At 44.3% G+C, this 25,598-nt stretch overlaps 2 protein-coding genes across 2 annotated transcripts in view; both read left to right on the top strand.

The window, feature by feature from the left end:
- The window catches only part of LOC125080705 (contactin-associated protein-like 3), a 202,819-nt gene that overhangs the window by 157,568 nt on the left and 19,653 nt on the right, over positions 1–25,598 (top strand). The window contains exons 14-19 of the mRNA XM_047694676.1: positions 1,750–1,906; positions 12,940–13,067; positions 20,603–20,773; positions 21,685–21,903; positions 24,104–24,343; positions 25,015–25,245. Coding sequence (XP_047550632.1) covers positions 1,750–1,906; positions 12,940–13,067; positions 20,603–20,773; positions 21,685–21,903; positions 24,104–24,343; positions 25,015–25,245 — 1,146 coding nt within the window. The remainder of the gene's footprint in view (positions 1–1,749; positions 1,907–12,939; positions 13,068–20,602; positions 20,774–21,684; positions 21,904–24,103; positions 24,344–25,014; positions 25,246–25,598) is intronic.
- On the top strand, positions 4,077–6,586 carry LOC125080702 (uncharacterized). Its single transcript, XM_047694671.1, has 2 exons — positions 4,077–4,301; positions 5,188–6,586. The coding sequence occupies exon 2, from the start codon at positions 5,192–5,194 to the stop codon at positions 6,230–6,232; it is 1,041 nt and encodes a 346-aa protein (XP_047550627.1). The 5' UTR covers positions 4,077–4,301; positions 5,188–5,191; the 3' UTR covers positions 6,233–6,586.

Genomic DNA, 25,598 nt, shown 5'->3' with positions numbered 1-25,598 from the left:
CCAAGAATTCCCGTGTTCAAGTCCTCAGTTGTTATCAGGTCCCCGGGGTTTATCGTGAGAGGAGAGAAGGTGGAGCCCTGGCTCCTGTGGTTTTCTGGGAGGGTTGCCAGGAGCAGTGGACCTCAGCTCGTGTTAGGGTCCCGCGGCCTTTGCCTGCAACGGCTGGTAGGTCTCTGTGCTGCAGATGGTTTTGGGGGCTGCGGTTCTGGGGCCTAAGAGGGAGCCCGAGGACGGCGAGTGCTGATCCCAGGAGACTGTTTGGTCTCCATGCCGTGAGCGTTAAGGTCCCTGAGGATCGCCCTTGTGGCCGGAGCAGAGGACAGCCAGCCAGGGGCTCGGGTGCCGGAGGTGTGGGGAGCCCTGTTCCCTTCCCTTCAGCCTCTTCTTCCTCTTCGCCTTGTTCTTAATGATCCTTCTGCACATTCTCTGGATTGCTCCAAGAAACCTTGAATGGAGCCAAATGCATTCTGTACCTGGAGCAACACTTGCTGGTTCTTACTTGATAGAGGAAATGAGAGATTCGGATGTAAACAAACAATTGTGCATCTGTGGGCAATGATTTCTTTGCTCCTCCATCTATGAAAAGGATGTTGAATAATCCTGTGTTTAAAATGGTGTTTTAAAAAACATCTGTTGAGTGGAAAAGATCTTCCACCCCCTACAGATAAGTTTCAACACACTGAGGGGAAAAACAAACATTGCTGACATTGATTTCTTGGCGCACCTCTCACCCAGCAGCCAGCGGTGGGCGGTAATGAGTGCGGCCCGTGTGCGCCCGCTGGGAGGCTGTGGGCAGCAGGTGAAGGCTCATCGAACACGGAGCCACAACGAGCAGTGGTGGCTGTAAGTTAGGGAGAAGGTGGGATGTGTTCCAGACTCCCGGTGGGGGCCGGGTGGGGACAACCTGAAGGTCTGAGGGAGAGAGCACGCTGAAACGGACAGGCATCTTTGTGGGCGGCTGATGGAGGTCCCTTCCATTTCTCCTGCTCTGACTCTGTTTATGAGGCACTGTTCCCCTCCACCCTCCCGAGGGCCCTCCTTCCCTGTCACCCTCACCCTGCACTTCTGTCCTGGGGCCTCAGCAGAGGACACAGCCCAGCAGAGCTGAGGTGGCTTCTGGCCCTGTTGGAGCATTTGAGCGTTGAGCTAGACTGGCCTCAGTTGTCCAGAGCCCAGGACCCACCTTGGGCATGAGGGAAGCTTGTCAGGCCATGTCTGTGGTTTCCAGATACAAAGCCAACGTGTCAGCACAAGAAGCTCGTTCCTCCAGCAGACTTGGAAGACCTGACAGGAGAGCACCAGTGTTTCATCCAATAGATAAGAAATCCGTATTTTGTCTCATAATACTACATCTTCCAATGGCATTTTAGGCTCTCGAACAGCTTTTGGATGCAGTGTACAAATTACTCTGGTTTTCGTTCATTCTTTTTTTTTTAAATGACAGTTCTTCAGTGTTGTGTCCAAATAAATGATGTCATTGGCGTCCTCAGGAGAAATGTGTAGATATCACGCCTGAATGAGTTAGGGACGACCTGCTCGTTTTCTAATAAAAGTAAAACATATGGTGAGAACGTAAGTCTAGACGTGGAAATATGTCTTAAACCTTTGGAAGTCCTCTTTGAAAGGACCCTGTTGTGGAGTTAACCTCTGCTCATCTGTGTTTTAGACAGAGGGGAGTAAGGGACTATGCTGGGGAGGCAGGCAGTGGGGGGCAAAGTAGGTGTCACCTTTCTCATACTTGTCTTTCAGATGGAACCCCAGTGAGCTGGTGGGTTGGAAGAACCAATGAGACACACACTTACTGGGGAGGTTCTCTGCCTGGTGCTCAAAAATGTGCTTGTGGATCCCAGGGGAACTGCCTTGATTCTCAGTATCACTGCAACTGTGATGCCGTCCGGAATGAATGGTGATTCCCACATGATTTCCCTGTGCAAACTGTCGTTCTCTGTTGCTTAAACTGTGTAAGTTAGGCAGACATTGGACAAGACAGTCGTATAAAGAGAACAGATTAAAGTACTCCCCAGCCAGTTCGAGGTGTAAGCTTTGACATGTGCAGTGTAATTAATCTGAGGACTGAGGCGTTAAGGTAGCTATTTCTGCTTACCTGTGAGTAACTAATCATGTCCATTTTATTTTTTTCCTAATAAGACAAGATAGGAATACCAGATTAATGTTTCCCACTCACTGAAAGTACCATTATCAGAGTTCCTCCGGTTAAGTTTAACCCGATAGATACGATGACGGCCCCGTGGCCGACCCCGGCGTGCTTGCTCACCTCCCTCGCTTCCAGCTGCATTTTTAAATGGCCTCGTAGGGGAACTCAAACAGGGTCTAGGGTGCATAAAAGGGGATTATGGGACACAAACCTCTCCCTGTCGCTGGAGGTCTCAGAAGGCTTCCAAACCCAGAGAGAAGGTGGAAAGGGACTGACCTTCCAGCTAACCCCCCAGGTAGGAAGAAATAACTCCCTGAAAACACACATCCACAGACCTACCCTCACACAGATCCAGAGTTCAAATTTACATGGTCCTTGGATTAAGTCAGTGTGGCCACAAGTCAGCAGTACCAATGGCTCATCATAGAAGTATGTGACATTCTTGCTAGAGGCCCACCCTCCTCGAGAATTCCCACAGATAAAAATGCCACCAAACATGAGCTCACAATCAGGGCTACACAGCCCCAGGGGACAGAAGTGGGAGGCAGAAGAAACTACGGAGTAAACTGATGCCTAAAAATCCCAGATCACGGATACCTTAAGAACATCAGATAAAATAAATGCATGAGCTGTTGGAAAAATAAGGCCTGGGATTGATTGAGAAAGCAGCCAGATACTATCGACAAAGGTGATCGCGACTTACAAAAGAACCGAGTGAATGTTTAGAAATGAAAATATTCTCATTGAAATTTAAGACTTGTCAGATCAGATACAAGACATGCAGGATCAGAACACTGGTGAAACGGAAAATGAGTGTAGATAAGTGGCAGGGACTCTAGCCCAGAGAGACAGGCATGGGAAGAAGGAAAGCAGGGACAGGGAGGGGAGAACTGGGGTCGGAGCCAAGTTTCAACAGAGGAGACTGGCTATAATTAAGGGCCAAAATAGCTAAGAAGTGGCCAGACTTGAGAAAATCCTAGGATACCAGGCAGGATAAATAAGAGTAAATCCATCTGTAGAAGCATCATGCTGAAATCAAAGAAGATTAAAGAGAATGTGAAAGGGAGCGGAGGTGACCAGAAGGTGTCAAAGCAAGGACTGTTGGAGCCAGGCAAGACCCCCTCTGTGGACCCAGCTAAGCCTGCAGGCGCCAGCACTCCCCTCACTGTGCAGCAGTAAGTACCATAACTGTCCGGTTCCAACTGTGTCTCCAGCCAAGATACAGGGACACCCAGACAGACACAGAAAAAATACACCACCAGCCGACTCCAGAAGACAAAGTTTCAAGAATGTTTTCAAAATGAAAGTGGGTGATCTGGTAAGGAGAGTCCCGGACGCTAGAAGAAACATCGAGGAAAGAAATGTGTAAAGTCAGAGGTTAACAGAAACACAAGAGGCAAATACGAGACACCAGTCATATGTCAGGCACGTACCATATGGAAACAGAAGGGAGCGGTCCTGACCGGGAAACAAAATGATTGTGATCAACAGAGGACTACAGCCAGGGTTAGAAATAAGAATATGATTGAACTTAGAAACTTGTTTTTTGAAGTTTGTCAGCATTAAATGTCTAATAGTGCACGCATTAAGATTTCAAGTGTAAGTGATGAGGGAGCAGGAGGCTGGCTGAAGACAAAGCAAAAGCTGGCGCCTTGCACCCCCTCTCCACCTGCTCCCCTCCGTAATGTGTGTGACATTCCTCAGGCACCCCTGACTGCCCTAAAAGAAAAACAAATAGTTAACTTGCAGAGGTCACAATCCTGCAAGACAGGAATCTCCCAACTATCTTGATGTTAATGGCTTGCTAAAAGACAACAGTGGTCTCCTGGCACCTTGTAGGCCCTCTTTAGCATATGAAAACTCCGTTGAAACCTCCCTTCCCCTCACCTTCCCCCAACCGCAGGGTACGGAACCTGCCACCCTCACAACCCGGGGCAGCTGCATCTCCACCTGCCCACGGGTCCTGTCCCCGTGCTTTAATAAACCACCTTTTTGCACCAGAGACGTCTTAAGAATTCTTTCTTAGCTGTGGGCTCCGAACCTCACCCCTCCGAACCTGACCTAGGTTCTGGGACTTCATCATATTGGCAACCATGAAGGGATTGTGAGTCTTTACATTTGGACTCTGAGCTTCGGTGCAAAAGTGGTATTTTCTCTCTCCTTCCTTTACTCTCTCATTTCAGGGGCTTTTCAAGGAGTATGGTCTTATTGGAACATTTGCATGTCAATTGCTCAGGCTGTAATCCTCTAGCCCTTGGCTACTCTACGGGGAGGAGAGCGTCTGCCTTTTGGCTATAAGTTAGTACCCTGGCCGGAATGGTAATAAGACCCAGAAACTTGATACCCTCTCTTCATTACTGTTCTTATATAAGTTGTCTCTCTTGGTCACGGGACAGCCACCTAAGTCACTAGGGCGGCTGCCAATCTTAAGACTCCCGTGTGAGGTTTCCTCCTGATTGATCTAATGTGATCCCCTCCACAACCCTGGTCTAGCCACTTCTGGCCCAGACCTCCAGTGGGAGCTGGCCAAAACCAGTACCCGATTGAATTAAAATGCAAACGGGGACCGTTTCCTGGGGAAGTTGGCTGTAAGGACCACATGTGTTGGAATGTTGCTTAGACCATGGTGGATTTCAGTCTTTACTGTTTCTTGTCAGTGTTTTCTACAAACTGCTTAAAGCTACAAAATTGGGTAATTTCCCTTTGCCAAACTTTTCTAGTATTTCTGCAGGTTAAAAATGGCAGGGCAGTAGCATAACCTTTCGAGTGTAGGATGGCACAGTTTCCTAGTCCATTCACCAGGCGCCCATCTGTAGCCTAGGATGCGATGGGGAAGAGGAAGGACGCCGGCACCCCTCTAGGGCCTTTAACGGCAGGAATGCCTTCACGGGAAGGTAGAATGGTGATCAATAGCGATTTTGTTGAGGGATGCCTCCGGTCGCTTTTGACACCTGGAACCTCTGACATACCCTGTGTGGGAAGCCACCCAGGAGTCGGGGGAATTTTGGTAATGGACCTTCTTTACTTTTTAGGAACATGGGATCCTCCTCTTCTGTGCCCAAGGACTCTCCCTTGGGATGCCTCTTAACCCACTGGAATCAATTCAAACTGCAAGTTTTAAGAAAGAAAAAGATGATCTTCTTCTGTAATACTGAATGGCCTCAGTACTCCTTAGGAGATGGAGAAAAGTGGCCCATAAATGGGACTCTAAATTTTAGGTCAATCTATCAGTTAGACCTCTTCTGCAGGAAAAAGGGCAAATGGACTGAAGTTCCATATGTCCAAGCCTGTATGGCCATAAATCAGGATCCGAACCTGCGGGCCTCTTGTAGAATGTGTCTAACCCTCAGCCAGGTTAGCGGGCCCCTCCCCGCTCAGGATATATTGGATGATGACTGTCTAAACAGGCTGATTCCTCTCAACAAACCCGGGATGTTGGGGGAACTGCCAGACAGTCCCAAAGAAGAGGACACTGGCTCTGATACTATCCCTCCTCCTTATAAACCCCAAGAACCCTCTGACCCTAGCCCCGCTGGACATACCAGGAGCGGGACTCCCTATTTACTAGGAGCTCCATCTAAGTATGGGATGCATCCTCTTAGAGAAGTTGCTAATGGAGAAGCAGGCACAATTAGGGTCCATGTCCCATTCTCCATGGCAGACCTGGCTCAGGTAAAACAACGTTTAGGACGGTATTCAGAAAATCCCTCTCAATTTATTGATGGCTTTCAGGAAATATCTGTTATGTTCGATTTGACCTGGAAGGATGTATATATCATCTTAAGTCGCTGTTGCACCCCTGAGGAAAAGAGACGAATCTGGGAGGGAGCACAGGAGTTCGCTGGTGAACTGGCAATAAGGGACAGGAATCATTACCTAGTTGGGGGTACTGCTGTCCCTAACACTGAGCCGCACTGGAACTATCAGGAGGATAGTTCAGGGAGAGAAAAACGGGACCATATGATCACTTGTTTGATAGAAGGAATGAAAAAAGGATTTTCTAAACCTGTAAACTTTGACAAACTCCAGGAAGTTACACAGGGAATTGATGAAAATCCAGCACTATTTCAGGGGTGATTGGTAGAGGCTATCCGTAAATACACGAATCTGGACCCAGCCTCACCTGAGGGAGTAACTATACTAAATATGTATTTTATAAGTCAATCGGCACCTGACATCCACTGAAAATTAACTAAGATGGCTTTAGATCCTCAAACTCCCATCCAGCGCCTATTAGAGGTAGCGACTGAAGTCTTTAACAATAGAGATGTGGCCTTAAGGCAAGAAAAGGACCGGAGGACTAAATTGCAGGGTAAGATACAGGCTCAAATAATTGCTGCTGCTATTGCGGATTCCCCACAGCACCAGACTAACCAGGGGCCAGCAGCAGGAAAGGAACTAGGTAAGTCCCCTGACTATATGTGTGGCCAGATCGGACACTGGAGCAAAAAATGTCTGAACAAGCACTCTCCACCAGGGCCATGTCCTGTCTGTAAAGAAAAAGGACATTGGAAGAGAGACTGTCCTCGTCTCCAGGGAGAGATGGGGACAGGAACTCACTTCCCCGCCAGAGGGTCGATGCTGGAGGAGGAACTGGCATGACGGGGCCCTGAGGCTGGTCCGGCTCCCTTTGTCATCAAGATGACTGAGCCCCAAGTTACCCTGGACGTGGGAGGTAAGTTTATCAATTTTCTTATTGATACTGGAGCCACTTACTCTGTCCTTATTCAGCACTCCAGCCCTACTTGTCCTTCTAGCCTTAAAATTGTTGGCATAGAGGGGGAAACTAAAACATGCCATCAAACAATGCCTTTAACCTGTAAATATAGGAGTCAATTGATAACTCATGTTTTTCTAGTCCTTCCATCTTGTCCCACCCCATTACTCAGATGAGACTTAATGTATAAACTGGGTAGCCGATTTGCTCTTACTGTAGAGGGGGATGGCTTGTTCTCTTTAACGTCTGGAGAGCTTGATCCATACCCTACTATCCCTTCCAATGTCCGGAAGGAAGTAAACCCACAGGTCTGGGATTGTGATGTCCCAGGACGGGCTCTTACAGCCCAACCCGTCAAGGTGACCTTAAAGGACCCAGCCAATATACCTCATAAGAAACAGTATCCTCTAAAACCTGAGGCCAAAGCTGGGTTACAACCGCTTATTGATAAGTTTTTAAAACATGGTATATTAAAGCCTTGTCAATCTCCTTATAATATCCCAATTTTACCAGTAAAAAAGTCAAATGGAGACTATCAGATGGTACAAGATTTCAGAGCTATAAATGAGGCAGTAATGCCTATTCATCCCACAGTGCCAAATCCGTACACTATTCTCACCCACGTCCTGGGTGATGCCAACTGGTTTACTGTACTTGACTTAAAAGAGGCCTTTTTTTGCATCCCATTAAGTGAGGAAGCACAGCCGCTATTTGCTTTCGAGTGGACTTCACCCTCAAGCTCACAGGCTGCTCAGTTAACCTGGACAGACTTACCACAAGGATTTAAGAACAGTCCTCATCTATTTGGAGCTGTACTTAGCAAAGATCTCCGTGATGTGTCCTTATCTAAGGGGACAATAATTCAATATGTAGATGACATTTTAATCTGTAGTCCCACAAAGGAAACATCTGATGAAAATTGTATAACTTTACTTAATTTTTTGGCAGATAGAAGGTATCATGTATCCCCTAAAAAGGCACAAATTTCTCAACAAAAGGTATACTATTTGGGATATGAACTAACACCTGGTCACCGGGTTCTATCTACTGATAGAAAAAGGGCCATACTAGATCTCGAGCCTCCAACTACAAAAAAACAACTTTGCACTTTTCTAGGTATGGCAGATTTTTGCCGCCTGTGGATTCCTGGGTCTGGACTTTTAGCCAAACCATTATATGACTCAATTAAAGGCCCCGATGAGGAACCTTTGTTATGGACTAAAGCTCAACAGACAGCCTTTCAAACATTAGAAACTAAACTTCTGTCAGCTCCAGCTTTGGCATTACCAAATTTGGAGAAACCTTTTATTCTATGTGTGGCAGAAAAGCAAGGCCAAGCCTTGGGAGCTCTCACCCAAAATTAGGGAATGAAACAAGGCCGGTGGGCTACTTTTCAAAGTCACTTGACAGTGTAGCTCAAGGGCGGCCATCTTGTCTTCGAGCAGTGGCTGCCACAGCCCTCCTAGCAGAAGAAGCCTTAAAGCTCACGATGGGACAGTCCCTGACAGTGATGACTCCACATCAGGTCCAGAGTGTCTTAGAAACCAAGGGCCACCAATGGATGACAGGGGGCCGCCTTACTAAATACCAGGCTATGCTCTTAGATACGCCTGAAGTCGTACTTAAAACCTGTCAAACTCTAAACCCATCTTCTCTGTTGCCTGTACCTGACCATCCTGACTCCAGAGAACATAACTGCTCAGAGACCATTGATCTTGTCTATTCTAGCAGGCTGGATTTAAAGGACTCCCCTATGAAAATGCGGATGATAACTGGTTTACTGACGGCAACAGCTCTTCCTGCCCACGGTCCTGTCCCCGGGCTTTAATAAACCACCATTTTGCACCAAAGATGTCTCAAGAATTCTTTCTTGGTCGTCGGCTCTGGACCTCAGCCCACCGAACCTCACCTACGTTCTAGAACTTCATCATAAGTACTGAAGAATAGAAACAGTGTAATACTCAAATTCAAAGAGGGAAGGAAGGAAAAACGGGATTTTAAGAAAAGCTAATTCAAAAGAAGGTAGGGGGGGCGCCTGGGTGGCTCAGTGGGTTAAGCCGCTGCCTTCAGCTCGGGTCATGATCTCAGGGTCCTGGGATCGAGTCCCACATCGGGCTCTCTGCTCAGCAGGGAGCCTGCTTCCTCCTCTCTCTCTGCCTGCCTCTCTGCCTGCTTGTGCTCTCTCTGTCACATAAATAAATAAATTCTCAAAAGAAGGTAGGGAAAAAAAGTTAAAAAGGAAGAGGAAACAACGAGCCACAAAATAACATAAGAATATTATGAGTAATGAGGCACAATAAATGTGACAAAAATAGCCATTTAAATGCAGATAGGTCATTTTGAATTAAAAATAAGTATATCTTGTTTGTACACCTAGAAATGTTGAAAGCAAAATCCTAAAACAACTTACCAAGCAAATGTGCACAGAAGTAATTAAAGTTTAAAAGTCTTTTTTTTTTTTAAGATTTTATTTATTTGACAGGGGGAAGGGTGCCTATGCCCCTAAGTGGGGGGAAGGGCAGAGGGAGAGGCAGACTCCCTGCTGAGTGGGGAGCCCAGCGACTTGGGTCTCATCAGAGGATCCTAAAATCATGCATGACCTGAGCCAAAGTCAGATGTTTAACCAAATGAGCCATCCAGGAGCCCCAAAATTTTGAAGTCACCATATCATGATGCTTTTTAATTTCACCAAAAAAACCCTAATAATCCTAAACTTGTATGTTTATAACAAAAATGACTCAAAATGTATATAGAAAATAATTGAATTGAAAGAAGGAATATAAAAGCAACCATTGTAAGGAGAGGTTTAGACATACATCTGTTAGCAACTGGTAAGTCATGCGGATGACAATTATTAAGGATATGGAATATTTTTATATGAAATCAATGGCTTGATTTGGTAGGCCCTGAAAATTACAGAATATATAATTTTCTCAAGCACACATGGCACATTTTTGCAAACTGATTTTCCTAATGTTTCATAAAGCAAAACCCCAAAAAGTTTACAGTAGTTGTTATGGTTTGGACTATTTCTCTGATTACAGGACATTTAGGTTAGAAATGAATAGCAGAGGGACAAAAGTATAGGAGGCATTTCAAAGCCACAAGGAAATGAAGATGACATTATTCATAGAAAATAGGGTTGCCTACCAGGAAAACCCAAGAGGATAGACAGAAATATTATTGAAATTAATGAGAATTTAGTAGGGCTACCCACTGAATCTTAGAATAACTGAATTCCTACAAAGAGCTTATTACCATAAGAAAATATCATGAAAACCACTTGCAAAATCAGCATGAAGACTGTAGATCCTGGAATAAAGATAAAAATATGCAGAACTTTTATGTTTTATTATGAGGTTATAAGAAGATGTATCTAAATGGAGATATCACATGACTGCCATGAGTAGGAAAAATCAGTATTTTCTTGATTCCATTTCATTCCAACGCCAGTCATATGCTGAGTGTTTGGGACGGTGACAAGCTGGGAAGATGCGCGTGGGAAAGCAGTGGTCCATGGCGGTCCTGAAGGTGGAAGCAAGGACGGGAGACTGGCCCCCCAGGACTTGGAGTGTCAGGGGACTGAGAGTGTCCCTTGGAGTGTCAGGCTCCGAAAGGAGGGCGTTTGCCGATGGGATCAGCGAAGGGAACAGCACAACCCGAGAGCGAGCCCGGGAGCTTTCAAAACAGGGAACTCCGGGTGGCAATGGTTCCATGGTCCCCAGGCTCGCTTTCTCCGCAAGAATTAGGAAACGTGAAAGCCAACCCGGTGTGTGTTCCCTGCAGCCTTTCCCAGAACTCAGGAGTCACGGTGGCTGTGTTGCACCTGCGAAAAGGTGTTCTGCGATACAGCCAGTGCCAGAAGCATCTCTAGAGCATTGGGAACTGAGGACCAAGAGGAAGTGGCTTTGGAAGTCCCTTCACTGAGTGCTCGAAACCTACCGTGAGAGTTGTCACTCCTAGAGAGCAACACTCCGGCCTTTGGGGAAAAGAGAGAAACATGGAGAGGCAAGGAAAATCCTGAGATGTTGCTAAGTTCGGCCATTTCGAATGAATCTGGTGACCCTGGCAATGAATCTCGTCCTACGTGAAGCGTGGGTATTTGGGAATGACCTGTGCTGAGAAAGAATTCTCAGTTCTGAGCTCCTTAAAATTTCCTCAGGCTCAGGAAGTTACTTTGCAAACAACAGAATGAAAAAAGAATGTATTATGATATCTGCCTTAACACACACAATTACCCATTATGATTTTCCTTAGGTTTTTTTGCAGGGCCCTCTGTGCTTTGTTATTGCTAAAAACAATTAAAGTGTAGCTTTTCACTACATTATAAATGTAGCTTTTAAATGGTTCTTTAAAATTCAGGGTTACTCAATGAATAACTAATGTCCTTGCATTTTCCCTCTAGATGTTCTACCAAAATAGCAATGACAAGAATGAAAATGCTTATTTGTAACATTTCCTGATACTTAACACCAGGAATTAATTTTGCTGTGTTAGCCCCAATTTATAACAAGCATTTTTTCAGACTGACTCCCCCCACGATCCACGCCACCTTCTGGCTTGTCACTGACCACCTGTCCCGGTCCCAACAAACCCAACATGGTCCCGGTTCCGTGTTTGAGACGACCTGCCTGTGTGCTTCCACACACAGAAATCACAGGTCCTCACCCAGATAAAGCCCTGGGATTTTGTTCCGTCTGATTTTTGGAAACCATCTGATTCCAAAAAAATTGTTTCTGAACTTCAGGATATTTAATTCAAAGTTTTGATATTTTACCAATTTGCTCCAGCAGTCACTTTGTTACATTTTTAAAGCGAAATAAAAATGCTAATAATTTTAAACTTCCTACCTCGAAAGAATATTTTTGATGCCTCAACAGAATTGGAATGATTAACTATTAAGTGATGCAGGGCCTTTTTGAAGCAAAGCTATTAGGCTGAACCATTCGAAATTGCTGGTTGTTTTGACTTGCAAAAATGTCAGTCAGATGCTTCCGTTTGTATACATCAGAGAGAGTGGGGGCTTTATAACTGCTCGAAACTGAAACTTCCTAGGTTCTACCAGATGCAGGGCACCTGAAGGATGCATTAGACAAACTATTATCTGTTCTAAATCCAAAGCACATACGTAATTGGAGCAGGTGGTAAAAACATGAGCAGCTCACAAGGTGCAGAAGAACCTTCTTTCTTTGCCCATAGCGGTGGTTGGTGGCACAGCTAGCTTCCTACCAGGACCGCTGGCTCTAGTCCGGTGTTTGTTACATTGGAACCATAGATATTCAGTCCCAAATATTCACTTATGTGATTTTATTATATTACAATTATATTTTCGTTGTTGTTTATAATATCCCCTAGATTCCTTGGGGACACTGATGGTGGGTCTTACGCCCACACCCCCGACACACAGGACCTGGCTAGGAGTCACTGTGCACCAAATGTTGGCTGAATGAACGGATAGTGACAGTCATGACGAGCTCTTCCCCCACATTACCCCATGCATTAATTTTAAGAGCACATTGTATCATACCTTCAGTTTGGTTTAATCAACCTCCTCCTTCTTTCTTTCTTTCTTTTTTAATGGATGGCATCAATACATAAGGAAATGCTTAGTAACCATGATAGGAATTTTTAGAAAATTGAGTTAAAAAAGAAAAATCTGGGAACTTTTTGAAAACCTAAATCTTTTCAGTTGGGTGGTTTTGTTTTGTTTTGTTTTTTTTTTTAACGAAGTCAGGCAGATCTCGCGTGTGTAAGTTTTGCATTTAAACCTCACAAGGCAGCCAGATCGGGAAGGGCCGCGAGCTGCTTCATTGCAGGGAAACAGAACCCCGTGCTTGCACCGACGGTGGTATGTATCTCTGTGGTCACACAGACAGACAAGGAGCTCCAATCCTCAGACTTCATTAAGTACATTACTATGTCAGAGTTCAGATGAGCCCTTTGATTTCCTTATTGTTATGTATTTGCAAATTTAGCTTATCACGTCTTGCGCGGCAGTAAGACACTATTTGCTCCTTCTCTGGATGTCGTTCAGAATAATGCTAAGGTGGTCGTATTTGTTTTGTAGGACCAGCGACACAGTAGTCCTTTCCCATAAGGAGCACCTGCCAGTCACTCAGGTTGCGATGAGAGACACAGGCCGACCACATTCAGAAGCGGCTTATGCGCTGGGGCCTCTGCTCTGCTCAGGGGACAGTAAGTAGTGGCAAGAGGAACTGTCTTGACTCCTGGAAATGCATGTCAGTGTTTTAGGAGACATGTAGCTGCCTGAGTCCGTAAAAACACCGTCTATGCTAATACTCTGCATCTCATTAGGAATGTGTTAACTTACAAAAGAAGTGTATATTGGCGTTCTGCTTGAGAAAAAAATGAGGAGTATTGTATTACCTTCGGAGTGTGTGTCCTCTGTGTAGTATTTGAGTCAGACTATCGCTGTGAGTGTTGGTGGGATGATCTGAACCACTGATCACCCAGTCAGCAAAATCTAGTGATTTGATAATTAATTAATTGGAGTATTAGCTGAGTGCCGAGATGCCTAAAACTGGTAAGATACTGAGAAACGGGGTGACGGAAGCCATCACGTGCCTGTTCATTGTCACCCTCTGACAGTTTGCGAACCTCAGTCGTCCTAACTGTCCTCACCCCTCCCACGGTATGTGGATTTCTCCAAAGCCTTCCCTCTCCCATACTAACTGAAATAGAGCGGATCCACTCTACCTTTAACTTACTTATTTCTAATCCCTTTTGAATATATTCTCTTCAGGACTTCTCCTCCATCACTCCCTAAAAACTGCCTTTTCCAGGCATCAGTAAAGCTCCACCGGCTAAATGTGCACTCTGCTCTCAGCTGGCGTCAGACCTGACCTTGGCCTCCTGTCCTCACTCACTCTGATTCGCGTCTTTGTTCAGCTGCCAGCTTACCCACAAGAGTCTGGGTTTTCCCTCCTTCCTTCCCTGTGCCAGTGGCATTATCCTGTTGTGGTGCCCCTGGCCTGTGTCCTCAGCCCTCCCTCTCTCTGCTCTCCAGTGATGAGCTGTCTCCAACAGGCTTGTGGCTTTAAATCCCACATTGAGGTCAATGATTCTGCCATCGCTATACCCCAGGCCATCCCCCTGCACTCCCACCCCTGCCACCCAGCTGCTTAGGCTGTACCTCTCTGCCTCGACAGGCATTTCAGAACAGTTTGTCCAAAAGAAGGAAAAAAAGTGTTTCCACGACAACCTTCCCCAACTCAGGCCATGGCAGCTCCATGCTTCCTTTCGCTTAGATGGAAAACGTAATAGCCACTCATAACTTCTTCCCTCTCTTAACACACATCGGACTCATCCACAAATACAAATCGTATTGTTTTGAAATTCAAAACCGGATCCAGCGCCCCCTCCCGGTGGCTTGACTGGCATGCTTGCAGCTGCTTCCACCCACTTAGCGGAGATGCCACAGAACGGCCAGAGGGAAAAGTCAGGGCACATCAGTCCTCTGGCCCAGACTCTCCAGTGGCACTCGTATCAGAGCAGAGGCCAAAATTGAACGTCTACCAAGGCTGCGGTGGCCAGCCCTTCCTGGGGCCGCATAGGAGATGCTGCCATGTGGAGAAATCCTGGCATTTCTGAGCCTTGCCATTGAGAAAAAGGAAGTTTCCTACTTCAGATGACAAAACTATTGAGAGGTGGATAGTCACGGTGTAAAGAACACATGAACATGCCTTGACGGATGACAGTACGAAGAATTGTTCTTCCCACTCATGACCTTAGACTGCAGACCACACTCCGTGTCCAGATAGGACGAACTAAGCACGCCCACCCCACCTCTCCCATGAGTGCCCTATGAATCCTGGGCAGCCTGAAACAGTCATCTCAGGGCTCTAGGAAGCCAGCCGCGGCAAGGAGGAGAAACCAGGAGGCATCATTTACTTTTCCCTCCAGCATCTGTCGGTCAACCCAGATGTGGGCACTGGGTCACAGACAGAGAGGTTCCAGGAGAAGCCCTCAAGCCCTGGCTAGAGGCCGGAACAGAAAGTTCCTAACTCTCAGAGATGCAGGAATCCCATTTCCCTCTTTTTCTCTCCAGGCAGACCCACGACAATGGCAGCAGGAGCTGCCCAGGGAGCGCACGAGAGCCAGGACTTCAGAAGGGGACTTCTGCCCTGCAGAGGGCGGCTGTGGCTCAGAGATGGTGGGAAGACTCCTTTTAGTTTTGTTTTCTTCCTCCACTCACCCATCGCTTGGCAACGGACCAGGTACAGTTGCACAGGACAGCATTACAGAGCAGTCTCGGTAGAGCCTGTTTTCCAGTTCCGTGACTGATAAGGGAGACCAGGGGACCAGAAAGTACCTGGAAGAGCAGAGGGAGGCGGCCATTCAGGAAAGCATACTATATGTTGTTCATGAAGTCCTGGGCTCATCCCAGAGCGACACATGCATGGATCTGGTCCTAACTGTAGACCCAAGAAGTTGAGAACTGAATGGAGAGTCGACAACCCAAGACCTAGGCTGGCCACTGGGTTGTACACGAGTGAGGCAGAGTTGGGTCGTGCTGCAAAGGCTTTGGAAAGTGGACTGGCATTAGAGACAGCCCACAGAAGGCAGGTTGCAATGTGTGGCCAGATCCTAACTAGGCCAAGTGCCTGCAAAAAAAACTAAATAAATTAAAAACAAAAAATAAAATTTGTATATATGTATATATGTGTGTGTGTGTATGAAATCAACATGCTCCACAACATTTAAACAAAACCCAGAACTTATTAATATAATATTTAAAATTTATAGGAAGTCATCCACAATTACTTAGCACAAAGAACCAGAAAAATCTAAGCTGGCTTAGGAAAATGTAGTCAACAGATACTAATGCAATTGTGATACAGTGGTTAGAACGAATTGATAAAGAGTTTAAAACAGCTATTACATAAGAACTCTAACAAGTGATCATAAACACTTTTGTAGCAAATAGAAAAAGAACATTTCACCAAAGAAATAGGATATCCATGGGGCACCTGGGTGGCTCAGCGGGTTAAGCCGCTGCCTTCGGCTCAGGTCATGATCTCAGGATCCTGGGATCGAGCCCCACATCGGGCTCTCTGCTTGGCAAGCAGCCTGCTTCCTCCTCTCTCTCTCTCTGCCTGTCTCTCTGCTTACTTATGATCTCTCTCTGTCAAATAAATAAATAAAATCTTAAAAAAAAAAAAAAAAAAAGAAATAGGATATCCAAAGAGCTAAATGAAAACTTTAGAACTGAAAAATACGAAACTGAAATAAAAGATGTCCTGGGTGGACCAAATAGTGGATCTGAGATGAGACAGTCAGTGGCCTTAATGATGGGAATGACTCATCTGATCAAAAGAAAGAAAAAAATCTAAAAATGAACAGGGCCTCAGGGAACTCTGAGTCAACAACAAAAGATCTAACATTCATGTAATTGAGCATCCAGAAGCAGACAGAATAGTGTGGTGCTGGAAAAAAAAAAATTGGAAAAAAAAAAAAGGCTGAAAATTGTCCAAGTTTGGCAAAAAACAGACTTGAGAAGTTGAATGAACTTGAAACAGGATAAACTCAAGACACATCACCTCCAGACACACCATTATCAAACTGCTGAAAACAAAGGCAATGGAGAATGTTTTAAAATCAACCAGAGAGAAGAGTAATGCATCATCTGTAGGTGAACGCCTACTCCTATGGCCGTGACTTTCTCATTAGAAATATGGAAGCCAGGAAGGAAGTGGCAAAACATTTCTCAAGGGCTAAAAGTAAAGAATTGTCAGTCTGGAATTCCATATTCAGCAAAAACCTCCTTCAGGGATGAAGATAAAGAAATTCTATAGACGATGGGGCGCCTGGGTGGCTCAGTGGGTTAAAGCCTCTGCCTTCGGCTCAGGTCATGATCCCAGGGTCCTGGGATCGAGCCCCACATCGGGCTCTCTGCTCGGCAGGGAGCCTGCTTCCTCCTCTCTCTCTCTGCCTGCCTCTCTGCCTACTTGTGATCTCTGTCTGTCAAATAAATAAAAATAAAATCTTAAAAAAAAAAATTCTCAGACGAAGTAAAGCTAAAAGCATTCCTTACCAGGAGATACTTTAAAAGACTTTCTAAAGGAAGAGTCAGATAGAAGGGAAAAGATACCAGAAGGAAATCTGGGACCTCGGGGGTATAAAATCAGCTTGAGAAATGGTAAATATTGGGCTACATATAAGAGACTATTCTCCTGTTGACTTACTTTAAATGTACTTGTGGTTGAAAGCAAAAAATACAACATTATTTCAAAGAGCCCTTACTTTGTACAGATGGAATACATTTGGCAGCAATAACTAAAGGGCACTTGGAAAACCGACAGAATTGTTGGCCAGGTTTTGACATATGAGTCCTAGTGGTTAAAATGCAGATTCTGAGCAGACTCTGAAAAGGTAAGTGTATATATTGTCACTCCTGAAGTAACCAGTCAAGGAACTGCTACAGACAAACGAAAGTAGAATACTAAGAAATGTTTAACCCCAAAGGAGACAGAAAAGAACAACAAAGCCTAAGAAACAGGAAAAAATAATAAAATGATAAAACTAAATTAAACTTGTCGATATTTATATTTAATATGAATGGTCTAAACAAACCAAAGGACAGATGGTTATGACTCAATTATGTACAATTTGTACAAGAAACTCACTTTAAATATAATGATATCACAAGTTTAAAAAGAAGGAGAGGGAAAGATATACTACACAAACACTAATTGTAAGAAAGCTGGAGTTTCTGTATTAAAGTTTTTGCTTGAAAGCATAGAAAATTAATAGATACAAAAAGCAATTAAGAAGACATGAGGTGAACCATGAGAGACTATGGACTCTGAAAAACAATCTGAGGGTTTTGAAGGGGCAGGGGGTGGGAGGTTGGGGGAACCAGGTGGTGGGTATTGGAGAGGGCACGGATTGCATGGAGCACTGGGTGTGGTGCAAAAACAATGAATACTGTTACGCTGAAAAGAAATAAAAAAAAAAGACATGAGAGTCTCAAATGTGTACACTGATAACTGAGCTTCAAAATACATTAAGCAACAACTGACAGGATAGAAAGGGGAAGTAGACAAGTTCATAATTATAATTAGAGAATCCAGTACTCCTCTTTCATTAATCTTTGGAACTAATGGGGGAAACAAGCAAAGTGTACATAAAACCTAATGTCACCACAAAGCAACCGAATTTAATTGACATTTATGGAACACCCTACCAACAGTAAAATATGCGTTCTTTTAAATTGCACATGGATATACCATATTCTGTGTCACAAAACAAACTCAAGTGCATATCAAATAAATCACACAAAAATACATTCCCTGACATAAATGAATTAAACTAGAAACAAGAACAAAGAGAGTGAGAAAGTCTCCAAACACTTAGAAATTAACCACCAAACTACTAAATATTAAATGAGTCAAGGAGGTCTCAACAGACATTATAAAATATATTGATCTGAATGAAAAGGAAAATACAGCATATCAAAAATGGTGGGAGGCAGTTATGTCAGTGCTTGGAGAGGTAGTAATAGCATTAAATGCTTGTGTTATGAGAGAAAAAGATCTCAACTGAATGATTTAAGCTTTTACCATAAGAAATTAGAAAAAGAAGAAAAAATAATTCAAAATAGCAGAAGGAAGGAAATAATAAAGATAAGAAGAGAAATCAATTAAAGGCAGAGATCTATAAAAACAAAATATTTATAAAAGAACAATAAAATAGATAAATCTCTAGCAAAATTGTTGAGAGAGTGAGAGAGAGAAGAGAAATATTACCAATACAAGTAGTGAAAGTTGGAGTATCACTACAGACCCTACAGACATCAATAGGATAATAATGGCATACCACAAACAACTCTACACATGTCAGTTCTCCAACATAGATAAAACAGACTAATTCCTTGAGAACCACTAACTACTAAAACTCACTCAAGATAAATTGAACAACTAGTAGAGACCTAGAAGTATTGACGGAATTGAATTCAGTCGGAGATGACTTCACTGGTGAGTTCCACCTAAGAAATAACGCCATGTTTACACAATCTCTTTCAGCAAATATTAGAGGAAATTCTTTCCAACATTTTATGAGGGCCCAACATTGCCCTGATACTCAAACTAGACAAAGAAAATGCAAAAAAAAAATTAAGACAGAGATAACTATGCATCATCACAGATACATATGCAAAAATCCTCAGCTACATTAGCAAAACATCTAGGAACATTAAAAGAATAATACACCATCACCAACTGGGGTTTACCCAGGACACAAGCCTGATTCAGTGCAGCTGACCCTGGAACAACATGGGTCTGAACTGGGCAGGTCCACATAAGTGGGATTTTTTCAATAAATACAATACCATCCTGTAAATGTGTTTTCTCTTCCTTGTGATTTTCTTAATAATATTTTGTTTTCTCCAGCCCACTGTATTGTAAGAATACAGTATATAATACTATAACATGCAAAGTCTGTGTTAATCAAACGTTGATGCTTTTTGGTAAGGTGTCCAGTCAACCTGTCCATTAGGCTATTAGTAGTTAAGTTTTTGGAGGGTCCAGAGTTACATGTGAATGTCCAACTGTGCAAAGGTCAGTGCCCCAACCCCCTTGTTGTTCAAGGGTTGACCATATTTGGAAATCAATCAATGTCATCTACTATATTAACAGTTTAAAGAAGAACAATCACACCAGATGCTTTTTTTGCATCAGTTGATATGAACACGATCATTTGAATTACTATGATTATGTCATGAATTAACATGATACATTCATATCAGATACCACTCACAATAAAATTCTTAGCAAACTATGAATAACAGGGAACTTCTTGATCCTAATAAAGATTATTTATATATGGACAGCTGGCAGCATGGTTACTGGTGAAAAACTGAACCCTTTCCCTGCAGGAGTGGGCACAAGATAAGGATATTCAATCTCACCGCTTCTGTTCTGTGACTTCAGTCGCACTGGATGTCCTAGCCAGTGCAGCAACCGAGGAAGGAAGGAAGGGCGTCCAGGTTGGAAAGCAAGAAAGAAAACTATTTGCAGATACACGTGTGATTGGCAGACATGTTTAGAGCAGCTCTGTTTGTGAACACCCAAAGCTGGAAACCACACTGACGTTCTCCAGTGACAAAGAAATGGTGGCCCGATCCACAATAAGTCGTGGCAAAATGATGAATCTTGAATTCCACTGAGTGAGAGAAGCCAGTCTCAGAAGGTTACCTACAGCGTGACTCCGTTTATATGACACTTGGAAAAGGCACAACTGTAGATCACAATGACCAGGGCTTAGGGGCAGGAGGAGGGTGTGACTCTAAGAGAACAACCCGAGGGAGGAGGGGAGATGGAGCTGTCCTTTATCCTGATTTTGGTGGTGGTTATACAGCCCTATGCGTGTATTAAAGTTCATCTAACTGTATGTACCCCCAAAGTCAATTTGACTTAATGGTAATCTGTAAATAATATCGTCTTCTAAAAAATGCAGGGTATTTCCAGTGATTATCTGTCCACTCAGTTGCAGTCTTGTCCATCTTAATCCTTGAAAGAGTCACTATCTGGATATTCACATCACGGCTATATGTGTGGAAGAACCCCCAAGTGAAGGCTTGCATAGATAATGAATGCATTTAATAATGGTAAAAATGCTAATAATGGTAAAAAAATTGCTAGAAATACAAAATATGGTTGTTATTCTGTTTCCTTGCTATTGTCACTGTCTTTTTTTTTTTTTTGAAACAGATTCATTTTGGAATTCCGCTTCCTTCAACACCGACACCTCGTACCTTCACTTCCCTACTTTCCGTGGAGAGCTCAGTGCTGACGTGTCTTTCTTTTTTAAGACGACAGCGCCTTCTGGGGTGTTTGTAGAGAACCTGGGGATCACAGACTTCATCAGGCTAGAGCTGCATGGTCAGTCGCCCCCTGGGCAAAGCCACCAGGCCTCAGTATATAGCAATAACCCTTCCAGGAACCTAATTCCCAAAGTACTGCTATGCTTTCTTCATCACCTGTATTCCTTTAGTACATACTAAAGTTCTAATACCTTTTTAAAAAAGATTTATTTATTTGAGAGAGAGAGAGCAGGGTTGGGAGGGGGGAAGAGGCAGACAGAGTCTTAAGCAGACTCCACGCTGAGCGTGGAACCCAGTGCAGGGCTTGATCCCATGACCCTGAGATCACAACCTGAGCTCACACCAAGAGTCGGACGCTCAACCAACCTTACCACCCAGGAGCGCCTAAAGCTCCATTATTTTATAAATCCTTATTTTTAATAGAGAGGAAAACAGCGATTCACAAAACACACAGCAGTCTGTCCAATTCTGTGCTGCCCCTGTGTGCAGTAAGGATCTTTTAAACCAAACTGGTCCGATAACTACTCCCTAAATTGCAGAATCATTTCATGTAATTGACTCGCCACGTCGTTCACGCATGTATGCAAGGCTCGGTTCCTTACTTCAAAATTTCACGGAGGGCTTTTTAAATAAAGCACATGAGGATTCCACCCACCTTGAAATAAATCCGCTGATATATAAGAAGGAAGGTCACAGGCCAGTTTCCCTCCGGTGGGGAAAGATCTCTACTCCTTAAGGTTTAGCAAGATGAGCATTCTCTGAGGAGGAAAAGGTAAAATGGCTTTGTTTTTCTTCCCTCAGGACACACATTTCTGTTGCCCTCCTAGCCAGCTCAGAGTGACATCGGTCAGCAGCAGTGTCACCATCCGCTTTCATAAGGAGCGTGTCGTGCCGCTGCCCTCCTGTCTCTTGAGACTGAATTTCCTCCCTGTGGAATGAACTGAGCTACTCTCCTCTCTGTGTTTGCAGCTCCTGCAGAAGTGACCTTTTCCTTCGATGTGGGGAACGGGCGATGTGAGGTCACAGTGCGGTCTCCCACTCCCTTTAACGACAACCGGTGGCACCACGTGAGGGCTGAGAGGAACGTGAAGGAGGCGACCCTTCAAGTGGACCAGCTCCCCAGCAAGACGCAAGCCGCGCCTGCAGATGGCCATGCCCGCCTGCAGCTCAACAGCCAGCTCTTTGTGGGTGAGTGTGGCTGCCCTCTGGCTGCGCCGTGCTGGTGGACACAGAGAAGACTCGAGCCGTCCACCCATGATGGCAGCAGGTGCACGCGGCTCCTGTCGGCGATGCGGACTGAGAGCTCCAGTAAGAGTCGGGCTCTCTTTCCACAGACGGTTGTTAATACAGTTTCCATAGTGTGTTGTTTGGAATCATGGTTTCCATAGATTTCCCAGGTCACGGATGAGATAATGGAGGTCCAGAGAGGGCGAGTGACATAGTCTAGAAACTGAAATAGAAGAGAAACCCAGTCCCCAGTGGGTGGATTACCAGGCTGGACCTCAACAGTATTGATGACCTGTGTTTGCTTTAGTGACTTCTTATCAATGCTATTTATAAAATGGTTAGCAAATTTCATCTGGAACCCCGGCTTCACTTCTCAGTGCAGTCGGAGAAGCTGCCGTGTGACTGTCCCCGAGTTCTCCCGTGTCCCCTCTAACACAGACCGAAGGAGGACTCACATGGCTGTGTCGTCCACCTTGCCGACACCGGGGTCAGAACTGGGCTGGCTCCATTCTCACTGCTGGTGCTTTAAGCATGAAAGCTCTGGGTAGTGGAAGTCTTCTGTTTCATTTACTTGCTTATTTTTTGTAAGACTTTTTTTCTTTTTCTCAAAGGGAGAGATGAGTTTGCTACATTACTTTTCAGACAACTCTATTCTAATTTGGAAAGCAAGCTAATCAATGAGGTAGCTCTTCCTTGGTCATTTCTCATGCGTTTTCAAGTAAATAAGGAGCTGGTCCAATTAGGAACTAATCTAAATCACAGATTAGCCCGAAGTCTGCTTTGTCAGAGGACACCGACAGCTTCTGGGGGCTGTGCAATGCAGGGAGGTCTCTGTGTGTGTGTGTGTGTGTGTGTGTATACAACCCATGACACAGAAAACTCCAAGCCTTCATGTCAAGTCATCAAACTGTGACGCAAATTAAACAATTCTGTTTTCTGATTCGTAATCCTGAGGATCAAGGAATGGAATTTCTAGGAACCAAGTTGTCATGAATACCTACCTAGAATTGACATCCTCATGGAAACATTGTTTCCAGAGCATGGGAAGCTGATGGAAAGTGCTGATCTATGTGCCCCAGGCCCACCGAGGCAGAATCCCTGGGAATGATCCCCAACTCTGTTTTAGCAAGTGCTCCAGGTGACCCTCGCGCCCCCAGATTTGAGATTAGGCTTGTGTGAGGCATGATAGAAAGAGAGAGAGCTACTCAGTGTTTAGTGACTGTTACCCTCCTGACCTCAGAGCTGGCAGGCTGGACCAAGGCAGGCCTGAGCCTGGGTATCATTAATTTAAAAAAAATTTTTTTTTAAGATTTTTAAAATTTATTTAACAGAGAGAGAGAGATCACAAGTAGGCAGAGAGGCAGGCAGGTGTGGGGGAAGCAGGCCCCCCGGTGAGCAGAGATCTCGACGTGGGGATCAATCCCATGACCCTGGGATCATGACCTGAGCTGAAGGCAGAGGCTTAACCCACTGAGACACCCAGGTGCTCCGAGCCTGGGTTTTACCCTACTTTGTTTCTTTGCCCGCTCCTCAATTCCTTTTTCATGGCATTGTTAATGGGAGCATTTCTAAGAAAGGATAGTATTATATATATAATTTGTTATTATATATAATATGTGTATTATATTATATATAACAAGTGCATAACAAGTATGTAACAAAATATGTATGACAGATGCATATACAAATTATAATGTATATTACATATTAACTCTATACAATGTATATACATTGCATGTTACAAATTTGTAATATATATTGTATTGCAAAGATTTTCAACTATCTAACTTTATTGTGCCCATCACAGTTTATACACTTAAAAAGGAGAGAAAAAGTTTGTATACTTTAAAAAGGAGAGATTTTTTTTTAATGCAGGAACCGACTTAAAAATGCACAAATCTTTCTAAATAGAACTTGAAGAAGTACTTTTTAGAGTAAATATTTACCAAGCTCAACTCCAAAAATATTTCCGTCTATGGTTTATTTGATATCGTTTGATGATTCTTAGTATGAGGTCACAGCCTAGGTTTTCAAAATCGCATGTGTTAGTAAAGCTTCCGGCGGGTCCCTTTTCTGATGCGATTGGTCGGCCCGCAGTTGGACGTGCGGTGGAAACGCCACCGAGACCCTCAGGGCAAAGCTGTAGTTGTTTCCCTTGTAGGCGGGACGGCCACCAGACAGAGAGGCTTCCTGGGGTGCATTCGGTCGCTGCGGTTGAACGGGCTGGCCCTGGACCTGGAAGAAAGAGCCACGATGACGCCAGGCGTGGACCCAGGCTGCCCGGGACACTGCGGCAGCTATGGACACCTGTGCCGCAATGGAGGGAGATGTAGGGAGAGACCCAGGGGCATCACCTGCGACTGTGCCGTCTCTGCGTATGACGGGCCATTCTGCGAGAGCGGTGAGTGTACCCTGGGCAGGACGGGGAGAAGGAGGCACCTCATTTGGCTGTTTGCCTCGTGTTTCTGGCATTTGACCCTTTCTCTACGAAAGGATAAGGCAGTTCTCTCTGATCAGCTAAAGGAGAGTTGTTTCTCTCCCAAATTTGTCCATTTATGATTCTGTTCTTGAGAAGCTTGTGATGACTTCTGTTGGATTCAGCATCGTTCACACGACACTGAGACAATAACTCTAAGTGTATGTTTTTTTTTTTTATTATTATCTCATTTTTATTATCTGTCTTTTTTTTTAATTTTTTTTATTTTTTTTCAGCATAACAGTATTCATTATTTTTGCACCACACCCAGTGCTCCATGCAATCCTCTAAGTGTATGTTTACACTCGGCATTTAATGCTGTGTAACTCTGAGATGAAGCATTTTGTGGGCCATAATAAAATATTGTTACTCAGTTCAACGTCATGTGAATATACATGGGGATAAGTTATCTTTTTATGTATACTTGATTATCTTTTTAATCTGAAATATTTCTAAATTTAAAAAAAACCAGCAAAGCATGACATTCTTGTTTTCTGTCTTGAGAGACTAAGGGTTAGAGATGGTGTATAAATACATGCAGAGAAGAGCCTCGCCTTGACTTCATGCTAACATAACAAAAATGAGTGTCATTCCAGAGATTTCTGCGTATTTTGGAACTGGCTCGTCCGTTATCTACGACTTTCAGGAACATTCTAACTACACCACCAGCAAGAACTCAAGCTCCTTTGCAGCATTACTTCATGAGGGTCTGACGCTGGCTGGAGAAGTGGCCACACTGAGCTTCCGGACCACAGGGAGGCCCAGCTTACTCCTCTATGTGAGCTCCTTCTACGAGGAGTACCTGTCCGTGATCCTCGCCCCCAATGGTGAGTGTCGAGACTATAAGAACGAGGAGGCTGAATTAGCAAATAAGGACCACAATGAGGGGGACCCTTTAGGTGTTTAACTACGAGAAGGAAACACAATTTCATGGCTTGCCATGCTTGTTACACTAGTTCATGATAACCCTCAAGTGTTTATCACTAAAGTTCACATTTCCATGATTACATTTAAGATACATTTCCCCCATGGAAGTTTGATTATTTTAGGTATTTGATGTGCTGCTAGGCATCTTGCTAGTCTGGGAAGTCTTTCCTTCTGTACGTGAATAACTTAGTTCTGCAATTCACTTTGAAATAAGATAGCTCACTTTGTACATGGAAAATATTTCCTCCTCCTT

This window comes from Lutra lutra, chromosome 11 (genome assembly GCF_902655055.1).
Source record: "Lutra lutra chromosome 11, mLutLut1.2, whole genome shotgun sequence".
In the NCBI taxonomy this organism is placed as follows: domain Eukaryota; kingdom Metazoa; phylum Chordata; class Mammalia; order Carnivora; family Mustelidae; genus Lutra; species Lutra lutra.
The sequence above is the reverse complement of the archived record's forward strand: the minus strand, read 5'-3'. Positions and strand labels throughout refer to the sequence as shown.

Bases quoted from the DNA above. Each gene is read 5' to 3' on its own strand.
- LOC125080702 (XM_047694671.1), top strand. From the start codon at position 5,192: ATGGGATCCTCCTCTTCTGTGCCCAAGGACTCTCCCTTGGGATGCCTC.